This window comes from Eleginops maclovinus, chromosome 10 (genome assembly GCF_036324505.1).
Source record: "Eleginops maclovinus isolate JMC-PN-2008 ecotype Puerto Natales chromosome 10, JC_Emac_rtc_rv5, whole genome shotgun sequence".
In the NCBI taxonomy this organism is placed as follows: domain Eukaryota; kingdom Metazoa; phylum Chordata; class Actinopteri; order Perciformes; family Eleginopidae; genus Eleginops; species Eleginops maclovinus.
Window position 1 is genome coordinate 17,370,645 of NC_086358.1, and position 11,363 is coordinate 17,382,007.

The following is an 11,363-nucleotide window of genomic DNA, read 5'->3' on the forward strand; positions in this document are numbered from 1 at the left end:
ATGGCAGATTTGAATAGTAGAACACTGGAAATATCCCGATAGTTGTAACAATTATTGTAAGGGTAACAGTATTTTCACGTTATATTTTTACTTTAGCTTTTTATTCTAAATAGTCTGATTAACATAAGCTGTTGATTATGCCTCAAACAAAAACAGTATAATTAAAATAATAAAAATAAATACGATAATAAGCTAATAATAAGCTAAATACCAATATTCATATTGAAACATGTGAAGAGCTGTCACATGTGGTTCTATGGTGTAATGGTTAGCACTCTGGACTCTGAATCCAGCGATCCGAGTTCAAATCTCGGTAGAACCTAACTTTATGATTATTTTCTGTTGAACATACTCTTGAAACGTTACGTAAACTACAGTGTGTTTCTATTTTTATATACCTATACATATTGTTGCTACTCGGAAGCATGAAATACCTACATATAAAACTGCTCTGTAGCTTAGCAGCAGCAGCAGCAGCTAGCTCGTCCTAATACATTCATGGCTACATTGACGAATACCAGTTCACTTGCTGTTACGAAATCAGTCCAACATGGCGGCGCCCATAGCACGAAGTTGGTGTTATTTTCTCTGTCGTAGTGAAGGAGCAAACATGATTCCACACCATATAAAACTGAGGGATGTCGTATTAAGAGACATTAACAACACTTTACACCTGCGTGTTGCTTACGGGACCAGAGGAACAGACACCACAGAGGTCAGTTTAATACCACTATACTTATTATGAGGATTGCTACTCCAAATTGATGAAACGGTTAATGTAGGCTACTTTATTATAGCCATATGAAGTCTTTAACAGTACACTGGGATTGTATTCTGAATTCACAGCAAAGCAATACATTTCTTTAATTTTTACTTTTGCAGGATTCCCCAGTGCATATTCCAGTGGGTAAATATACTAATATATTTTCAGTCAGCAGAATAAGAAAGTGTTTTTTTTTGTTATTGTGTTTTTCAACAATACATTTCTTCTCAGAACGCCTGAAGGTATCCTACAGCAGAAGCAGTGGGCCTGGTGGTCAGAATGTAAATAAAGGTCCTCAAAGTCCTCAAACCTCATTATTCGAAATATAAGACAAGTTATTCCTGCCACTTGCCACTGAACCTTTTCAATCATTCACATTATCATCCTTTGTGTGTTCACATCTCAATCCAGTCAGCACAAAAGCAGAGGTCCGATTCCATGTGCAAACAGCAGACTGGATCCCAGAAGATGTTCGACAGAAAATCTTTGAAAAGGTTTGTTTTCAAATGCTGTGGAGTTGTTGATCGCAGTTTGACAGCTTTGCAAACTGTTCTATTATTGAAGTTCACAAAAAAAAGATTATGCATTTTACATTTACACCTAAGTGGAAGAAAGTCCCTCTGAGAATATCAGGACATTAGTGGAAGTATTTTTCCTAAGGGATCTTTACATTCTTAACCAAAAGCAGTTAAATAATATTTGAATTACCTCTGAAACTCTAATTTCACCCTGTTATCCAAACCAACTGCACACATTTTTCTGCGTTGTGGTACAGAACCAAAACCGCATCAATAAGGCCGGGCAGCTGCTGGTGACCTCAGAGCTGAGCAGGAGTCAGCACAGAAACCTCTCTGATTGCATACAGAAGATTTCTGCCATCATAGCTGAGGCCAGCGAGAAGCCACATGAACCAACAGCAGAGGATGTAGCTCTCAGGGCTGCCAGGTATAACCCAGTAGTACAGCACAGTGATTTATACCCACTTTGATTATAACTATATTTATGTAATTTATGTATTCAATGTGAAATGTGTTGTGCAGGTTAGAGAGGCGGGACAAGGAGCGACTCAAAGAGAAAAAGATCCATTCAGCTACCAAGAAGAGCAGACGAGTGGATTTTGACTAATTATGAACTTTTATATTTCTACCGCGCTTTTGTAAATACTGATATGTCTTGTAATAAAATAATGAAGAATTAATGTTCCCAATGTGTGTAGTTCCTGGGCAGAAGAAGACTTTGAACACAAACAATACTGTGTCTTAAATTGTCCTTTTAAAAATGTTTTTTATATTATAATTTCCACCCATGCTTTCCTACATGTAGGTTGTATACATCGTTTGTTAATTGGTCCCGATCTGTGAGCTATTTTCTTTCGAGAGATAATACAGAGCTGATGATTGACTTTATTGTAGCCTAATGGTGCCATCTTGTGGCAGTCCAATGCATAGACGTTCACTTCCTTACAGTGCTTTTTAGTTTGTTTTATTGGTTTCTTTACATTGACGCCTCATACACAGAAATGCTAACTTCAAACCACTTACATATCCTAGACCTTGTGACGCCAAACTTAGACATGAAGTCTCTTTACTGGGACTTTTTTGACTGCAATGCCTTTTCAGACATTCCGCTACCCAAGTTTTTAGATAAGTTTGCAGTCCTCTTTTCTTGTTGGGATGAAAAAGTGTTGGAAACAATACCGGTTGGTGTCATGCACCATGTAATTGTTGGCAATCCGCGAACAAACTATTTGAGATGAAGAAAAAAAGCTAGCAGAGGATGGTTTCGATCCATCGACCTCTGGGTTATGGGCCCAGCACGCTTCCGCTGCGCCACTCTGCTTCCATGGCACCACATATGGGGGAAACAATATTTAAAGGTGTACATTGTTCAAGTGTGGACATATATATTTTGTGTATCTAAACTCGATGTGAAAATATTTTTATTTCGTGACATATGTGAAGTGAATCCCTAATAGTATTTAGTTGCAGCCCTTTGAGTGAGTACGCTACATGCATAGTTTACTTATTTAGGAAGTGTTGTAGTGTAATATCGCCCCCTGTGGCAGCGGTCCGCTATAGCCACTGTGTTTACCTGCACTACAGTTTACAGTTTACGAGGCAAAGCCAAATTAGAAGTGATCAAAAACCAGTTCTGCCCTTGACTGTAAATGAAGCGAATGCACCTTCTTTGGAGTACAATATCAAGGACTATATCTTGTTAAATGTTTATAAAAGTTAGATTTAAATATATTTATTTTGTTTATTTTATTTCATACCATAACTTCATTTATAAGCTAAGATGTACCTTTATTAATCCCCATGGGGAAATGTCAGTGTTTATGCAGCAACAGAGAAGAGGAAAAACAGTACAGGTTCACACAGGGATATGAAACACAAATTTAAAATTAAAATGAAAAATTCGGAAATTCTAAAAACTAAAATAAATATATATACAGATAAGTAACGGAAGTATTGTTAAAAAATATACACATGTATGTGTGCAGAAAGATAGTGCATGTAGTCCGGGTTATTGTCAGTGAGTCACATGGTTAACCCCTTGTGATGCAGCCTGATGGCTACAGGCACAAAGGAGTTTCCCAGGCGCTTAGGGATGTGCCGAGGTGGGATGAGTCTGTGGCTGAACGTACTCCTCATCTTCACTAGCTCTGCATGGAGGGGGTGGGAGGGGTTATCCAGGATACTCTCCAGTTTCCTCCTCGTCCTCCCCTCAGCCACCTCCTCCAGATTGTCCAGTTTAACTCCAACAACAGAGCTAGCCTTCCCCACGAGCTTGTTCAGCCTGTCAGCATCCCTTTTGTTGGTGTTTCCCCCCCCAGCACACCACGGCAAAGAAGAGCACATTGGCCCCCACAGACTGGTAGAACGTCTGCAGCAGCTTCATGCACACGTTGAAGGACCTGAGCCCCGTCAGGAAGAACAGCTTGCTCTGTCCCTTCCTGAAGAGAGCATCAGTGTTATCACTCCAGTCCAGTTAATTGTTCAATTGCACTCCCAGGAACTTGTAGGTGTTCATCACCTCCACTTCCTCCCCCCTGTTGGTGATAGGGGTTAGAGACCTTTTCATGCTCCGCCTGAAGTCCACCACCAGCTCCTTAGTCTTGATGATGTTGAGCTGGAGGTGGTTGTTGTCACACCAGCCTACGAAGCTCTCCACCAAGGCCCCTTACTGCTCCTCGTTGGCATCTGTGATGCAGCTGACGATGGAGGAGTCATCGGAGAACTTCTGTAGGTGGCCTGAGCCGGAGTTGAAGTGGAAGTCAGAGGTGTAGAGGGTGAACAGGAATGGTCACAGCACAGTTCCTTGGGGGGCACCAGTGTTGCTCACCAGCACATCAGACACGCTGCCCTGGAGTCTGACATACTGAGGTCTGCTGGTGAGGTAGTCAGTAATCCAGGCCACCAAGCTGTGATCCAACTGCATCGGTGACAGCTTCTCCGCGAGCACGTGTGGCTGGATTGTGTTGAAGGCGCTGGAGAAGTCGAAAAACAGGACTCTTAGTGAGCTGTGCTGCTTCTCCAGGTGTGAGTTGGCTCTGTGAAGCATGTAGATGAGGGCATCCTCTACACCGATGTTGGCCTGGTAGGCAAACTGTAGAGGGTCCAGGGAGTCACGCACAAGGGGTTTGAGATGCTGCAGGATCAGTCTCTCAAAGATCTTCATTACATGAGAAGTCAGAGCTAGAGGCCTGTAGTCTCCTGGAGTGCTGGGGCGTGTTTTCTTGGGCAGCGGGACAATGCAGGAAGTCTTCCAGATCTCAGGCACCTTCATCAACTTCAAAGAGAGACTGAAGAAGAGCTCCTGCTAACTGTCCGGCGCACACCTTGAGCACCCGGGGTGGGTGTTGTCTGGCCCGCTGGCCTTTTTCACATTGATTTTCGAGAGCTGATTCCTGACGTGGTGATTATCGGAGGTGTGAAGCTGCTGGAAGTGTCATTTATCAATGGAATTCTGTGAGCTGACAGGTGTTTTTGGAAAAGCCTTGTGGCATTTTCAGATTTGTGAAAAAAGTTGTTCAAAGCAGTGTGGATTTTAGTCAAAAGAGAAAAGATGATTAGGATGCTGTTAGAATTAAATGTAAATAAATGTATATATTTTTTAATACACAGTCATTATCATTGTCTACCGACTGACTCGTGCTTATGTGAAATGTGACTAGGGCATCCTAAAACTAATAAAAAGAAAGGGAGGTGCGCGGGACAGGCAGAGATTGTGGGGGCGTTGTAACTGCACTGTCTCCTGCACTCTCTCCTTGCAAGTTTTAAAAACCTTAACTGATGTCTCATGTGTTTATTTAACAGTGTTTGCTGCGAGTGTCAGACAGATGCTATTTAATCAGTTTTTAATTATATCGACTACACTCTTTACTTAGATGGAGGAAATAGACTGTATTAGCAGAACCTAAATGATGTAAGAGTTATAACAATATGAACATGTTTGACAGCCACAGACTTGTGTTCAGTACAGTAAAGGATATTTAGGGACGCTGGTCTTTCATCGGACCCAGAACTAACAGCTGGGTTGTGAATAATAAAAAAACAATGATGCCCTTTGTTCCAAAATAAGTTTTATTTTTGTAGGGTTATCATTAACCTTAATTCATATTCAATCACTGAACTGAAGCATTTGGAAATGAGTGAAAAGGTTTGCATGGTGAGCATCGTTTAAGGTTAGAACTCTCAAAACCTAATGGTTAAAAAATATGATCATGTGGGCCTTCTGATTTGACAAAATACAATCAACTGTAAACATAAACCTTTGAAACCAAACATGACATTTCCTTTTTTTATTAAAAACACTTTCATTTCATTTCCTCCTCTCTTCTGTTTCTCTCCTCCGCTCTTCACATCTCTTCTGTTCTCTAATCCTTTCTTCTACTCTCCTTAATTCTGTAAAAATAACATAATAATATTAAGATCTTCAGAGAGTACGATTACAAAGATGAGTTATTCATGTACATCCTTTCTGATTAAACATTAAACACATTGATATTTACCTTTTACATTTGAGAGCTCAGGCTTCATTTCTCCTCCCTCCCACCTCCTCTCCTCGTCCCCTTTTCTTCACTATGAAACAACTAAATAATAGTTCAACATAAAACAAAACAGGTGAAATGAACTTCTAGAAATCTACTCATAATATTCGGTTTTTACCTTTTTTCCATAAGAAGTCACGCTTATGTCCTCCCACATCCTCTCCTCCGCTCTTCTCCTTTCCTCTCTTCTCTAAAAACAAAAATAAATATTAGTTAAATTCTTCAAATAATGTGATAACAGATACGGTTATATCGTTAAATCTTTTAATTGTATTGGATCATTTGTTGTTTACCTTTTAGTGTGAGAGGTCTTGCTTATGTTTACCCTCCCACCTCATCTCCTCCTCTCCTCTCCTTTCTCTCCTCTCCTTTCTCTCCTCTCCTCTCCTCTCTCTAAGAACAAAAGGACCTAAAACCTTCAACTGGCACGTGAACAGATAAACTGAAGTTTGTGAAATATAGAAATAATATTGGATAACTTGATATTTACCTTTTTTTTCTGAGGTCATTCTAAATTTGGCCTCCCTCCTCCTCCACCCTCTTTGCTCGTCTCTGAAAAACAACAACAAATGCAAACACTGATTAAAAACAAGAATAACCTATTCGAGATGTTAAAATGATATTTACCTTTTAACAATGAGACGTTCACAGGGGCCCTGCCCCTCTCCTGGTCTGTTCTTCTCTACTGGGATCCTTCTCACCTCTCCTCTGCACTCTTTAAACTTCTATTTCTAATCTAATAAGCCTTTCCCCCATTAAACACATTTTTGCTGATCCTAGTATCACAGCTTGTATCACTACATTTTACTCAATTTAGCTCAATTTAATGAGAGAAATACTTACCCATTCAAATTTAAAAGCAATCCTAAGTCAAATTAATTTAAATTAGTCAATATTTGAAATTCAAATAAATGTAGTTCAATTAATTTAAAGACATTTCAATTTCAATTAATATTTCAATATATCCCATGAAAAGCAATTTAAAGCATGTAAACTAAATTATAAACTACATTTAACACAATCAAATAAAATAAAAAAACCTGCTGAAACAATTCAATTTAAATAATTTTGACTGAATTTAGCTCACTTTAATGAGAAAAATACTTACCCATTCACATTTCAAAGTAATTTAAGAACTGTGCGTAAAACTACTTCATTTAAATAATTTCAACTAAATGTCTGAGTCAAATACTTACCAGTTCACATTAAGAAGTCATATAAGCAATGTCATCATTTGAATTAAGGTTATAGCAATTTAATTCAAATAATTTTGACTGAATTTAGGAGAAATACTTACCCACTCAATTTTCAAAGTGCTTTAAGTCAAATTAATACATTTTAATAGTTTACATTTAGATAAATGTAGTTCAATTTAAATCTATTTAAATACAATACAATTCAAATACAACAAATTCAAATCAATTCAATAGCACTTAAAGCCTTTAAATTCCAACAAATTGAACTCAATTAAGCTCAATAATATCAAATAAAAAACACGCTGACGTTAAGTGGAAGGACAGAAGCGCTTAGCGGCACCGTTACCTGCAGACATACCTGCAGCCTCAGCTCCTCTCTTGAGCCACCTGCTGCCCACCTGGGTCCTCTTCTTCACCAGAAGCCGGATGCTCTTCATCCACTTCTGCTCCGGGACCTTCCTCACCGACTGAGGCTCACGGGGGGGCTGGGGTCGGTGGGAGGAGCTGGACCGCTGGTGCCGTCGGAGGACCAACCTGGTCGGATGAGCACACGGCACCAGAGACCAGCCATCCCCGGGAACAGGTGGGGAGGGTCTGCGGGAGAGGTCAGGGAAGGAGGAGCAAGACAAGCAAGAGCAAGAAGAAGAGGGGGAGGTAGAGGAGGTAGAGGAGGAGGAAGAGGTAGAGGAGGAGCAAGAGCAGGAGGTAGAGGAGGAGCGAGAGGAGGAGCTAGAAGATGAGTTAGCGGATGAGCGAGAGGAAGAGCGGGACCAGCCATCCTCAGCAACAGGTACGGAGAATCTGTGGGAGATGTCAGGGAAGCATGAGCAAGAAGAGTGAGAGGAGGAGGTAGAGGAGGTTGAGGATGAGGCAGAGGAAGGGCTACAGGAGGAGCGAGAGGAGGAGCGAGAGGAAGAGGAGGAGGTATAGGAGGAAGAGCAAGAGGAGGAGCGAGAGGAGGACCGAGAGGTAGAGCGTGAGGAAGAGCGAGAGGAGGAGCCAGGGTCAGACTTACCTGCAGCTTCAGCGCTTCTCCTGCTCCCCCCGCCGCCAGCCTGGTCCCTCCTCTTCATCAGAAGCCTCAGGTTCTCCTTCCACTTCGGCTCGGGGGCGGGGCCAGCTGGGGAGGCATGGTGGGATCCGGGGGAGGAGCTGCAGACAGCCCTGAAGGGGAAGCAAGAAGAAGTGTTACATCCAGAGGCAGCTGTACCTGGGGAGCCAGGTGAGGAGCCACTCTGGGAGGGGGGTGCTGGGATCCTGCGCAGGATGAGGCGAGGGCCGGCCGGGGTCTGGCAGGAGGGCCGCTGTCCACTTGTAGCGCCGGTCCATCTGAAGGGAAAAATAAAAACAACAATCAGGGAGGGTTGCACAATCATGACTCTCTCATCACAGACTGAAGCAAAAGGATAACAACGCAATAACACACTGTTCTAATAAACGCTGCATATAGTGAAACAGACATGGGAGCATTTTAAGGCTGCTGGGCCTGCTGGTGTTTGGGTGGAGGACAGTTGTCCACTTGTTTGCTTGGACCTACTGAAGGTAATAATCACATCACATCAGGTTAATATACCATGGAGTTTTATACCAGAAAATATATTTGAGTAACTTTTGTTCACAAAATGTTATTTTTAATCCTAGTTTGTACTGCTATTTCTGTAAGTTTTTTTCATAGTGAACTTTTAACTTTTACAGGGTGAAAATGATGCCACATTGTCTTCAACAATATGTTAATTTAAGCTCTGCTACTAATCGACAGAACATTTCAAATATAAATCTAATTTCTGCAGTTATTTCACACATCCCTGCTGTGTATTGACCAAAACACGATGCCAACTGAATATTTTTTAACTAGTATTCTGTAAAACACTCATAAATGACCCAGATATCTGTGAATTTAAGGCTTATTTAAATAAAAAAAGGACATAATAATGTTGTCACTGAATGTTTCAGTACGGTATGTAGTACTAAAAAAAAGGATACACATATGTTAGCATGCTGTAGCCTACACATATGTTAGCATGCTAACTTTTTCAACAGGTGAAACTGGTGGTGAATTTTACGTCACAACAGGTTTTATTTCCCTCTAATTTGGTTAATTAACACTTAAAATACAAATAATTGGCAATAATGCCAGTGATCGGTGTGGTTTTTGAGGGGTTTGGAGAGCGTCAATGTTAAAATGCATTGAAAAAAACATAGGTGTAAAACGACAAAAAAAAATCTCACATCTAAGCCGAAAAACGTCCTGTAAATTTTGACAGTAGGGCTTAGGGAGAGGTCCGGAAGCAAAAAGGTTGAGGTTTGTGGGGTTCTTTTCAGAGAAATCGTCGAGTGAGAGCAGAAATGTTGAGTTTCTGACCGCCAGGAAGATTGTGTTTTTTCAAACTGAGAGCATAAAACTGGAGAGCCAGCCTAGCAACCATGGAACCCTCAAGTCTCGCTCAGAGCTCTCGTGAGGCCAGTTGAAACTATATTGTTTATACGTTTAATTTAATTTCATATAATGTAATGGAAATATCCAGCATGTGTGCACGACATTTAAAAAATATTAATGCTCCTAAAACTACATTTGAATCAGAGTTTCGTGACACATTTATGAGTTCAAGAGCTGATAATTGTGTAGATATGCACACATGCAAAGTTTGAAAAGTAGGAGAAATTCGACCATGCCACAAATAAATGATCCACTAGTTTTAACACTGTATTGGATCAGGTCAAATAATATATAGAGAAAGTATGGGTTAATGAACTCACCTTAATGCCCCAGTGTTCGTTTATTGACAGCATCTTGGCCTACTTTACATAGTTCAGGCTTATTACGCAATATGAAAGATATGGAATTAGTTTGTCAGAATAATGTATTCAACTATTGTGTTATTAAAATAAATACATTAACGTGTTCATAATTTTATTGTTGCAGTTAATAGCTTAATGACTACTAGCCTACTACTCTACTGATGTGTTGCTTAATTTATAATAATGGAAATATTTCTATATTAGTGGGGCGTTTGAATCTCATCCACATCTTACCCTCTTATCTTTTGGCACAGTAACCTGAAAAGGTCCCGGTGATGAGGTATCATATTATCCATACAGCAATCTCCTTATTCTACTTAAATGAATCCTGATATCTCAGTTCAGATCTGTGCATAGCCACAGGAGGGAGTCATGAGCTCAGCGAAGTGTGGTCCTTTTGGTTCTAATTTGTATAGGGAACAAAAACCAGTTGTGTATGTATTGAAGTACATTACTCAACTAGTGTAGCCTACGTACATTTAGGTGTACTTTACTTGAGTATTAACATGTTATGCTACTTTATACTTCTACTACAATACATTTTGGAAGCCAATACTGTACTTTTTACTCCACTACATTTATTTAACAAACTGTGTGACTTTTATATTCAGATTATAGGCTAATACAACATATACATAAACTAATACATAAACTATAATTAAATTATAGGTTAAAATATCGAGCACTATTATATAAAGTAATTAAATTAGATCCACATGTACCAGAAATTAGGAACACAATAATGAAAACAAATCCAATAAAATAATATGTATGATTCAAAAAGGGGAATGCAGGATTTTTACTTGTAAATTGTATTTTTGCTCTTTTTTATTTTTTTCTTTAGTAGCACAAGTTCAACTTTTAAAAGATTTCTGCTGAAATATGAATGACTTTGGAATTAGAGATAATGACTAGAAAACTGAAACGCGTTCTCCGGTTAGGATTTTATTTTGAAATTTAGGTATGGGTGGGGGCACTTGGCATCTCCAAGCATTTGCGCTGTCGACACACATCTGGGGAGCAGTTTCCATCTGAATCTGACACACTGCCTCCTCCAGCAGGGCGCGTAATAACTTTGAGGGTTTATGCAGCAACAGAGAAGAGGAAAAACAGTAGGTTCACACAGGGATATGAAACACAAATGTAAAATAAAAATAAAAAATTCGGAAATTCTAAAAACTAAAATAAATATATATACAGATAAGTAACGGAAGTATTGTTAAAAATATACACATGTTTGTGTGCAGAAAGAGAGTGCATGCAGTCCGGGTTATTGTCAGTGAATCACATGGTTAACCCCTTGTGATGCAGCCTGGTGGCTACAGGCACAAAGGAGTTTCCCAGGCGCTTAGGGATGTGCCGAGGTGGGATGAGTCTGTGGCTGAACGTACTCCTCATCTTCACTAGCTCTGCATGGAGGGGGTGGGAGGGGTTATCCAGGATATTCTCCAGTTTCCTCCTCGTCCTCCCCTCAGCCACCTCCTCCAGATTGTCCAGCCTTCCTCACGAGCTTGTTCAGCCTGTCAGCATCCCTTTTGTTGGTGTTTCCCCC

At 40.2% G+C, this 11,363-nt stretch overlaps 1 protein-coding gene and 2 non-coding genes across 3 annotated transcripts; 2 read left to right on the forward strand and 1 right to left on the reverse strand.

Moving 5' to 3' along the window:
- Positions 1 to 250: 250 nt before the first annotated feature.
- Positions 251 to 322, forward strand: trnaq-cug (transfer RNA glutamine (anticodon CUG)). Its single transcript has one exon. It is a non-coding gene; the product is annotated as a tRNA-Gln (tRNA).
- Positions 301 to 1,961, forward strand: mrpl58 (mitochondrial ribosomal protein L58). The gene is made up of 6 exons (XM_063893531.1): positions 301 to 715; positions 883 to 907; positions 995 to 1,054; positions 1,175 to 1,257; positions 1,539 to 1,708; positions 1,804 to 1,961. Exons 1-6 carry the CDS (start codon positions 551 to 553, stop codon positions 1,886 to 1,888), a joined length of 588 nt encoding a protein of 195 aa, XP_063749601.1. The 5' UTR covers positions 301 to 550; the 3' UTR covers positions 1,889 to 1,961.
- A 569-nt stretch (positions 1,962 to 2,530) lies between these two features.
- Positions 2,531 to 2,602, reverse strand: trnam-cau (transfer RNA methionine (anticodon CAU)). The gene has a single exon. It is a non-coding gene; the product is annotated as a tRNA-Met (tRNA).
- Positions 2,603 to 11,363: the final 8,761 nt, after the last annotated feature.

Bases quoted from the DNA above. Each gene is read 5' to 3' on its own strand.
- mrpl58 (XM_063893531.1), top strand. From the start codon at position 551: ATGGCGGCGCCCATAGCACGAAGTTGGTGTTATTTTCTCTGTCGTAGT. The intron at 908-994 runs GTAAATATACTA...ATTTCTTCTCAG, and splicing joins CCCAGTGCATATTCCAGTGG to AACGCCTGAAGGTATCCTAC. The intron at 1,258-1,538 runs GTTTGTTTTCAA...GTTGTGGTACAG, and splicing joins GACAGAAAATCTTTGAAAAG to AACCAAAACCGCATCAATAA.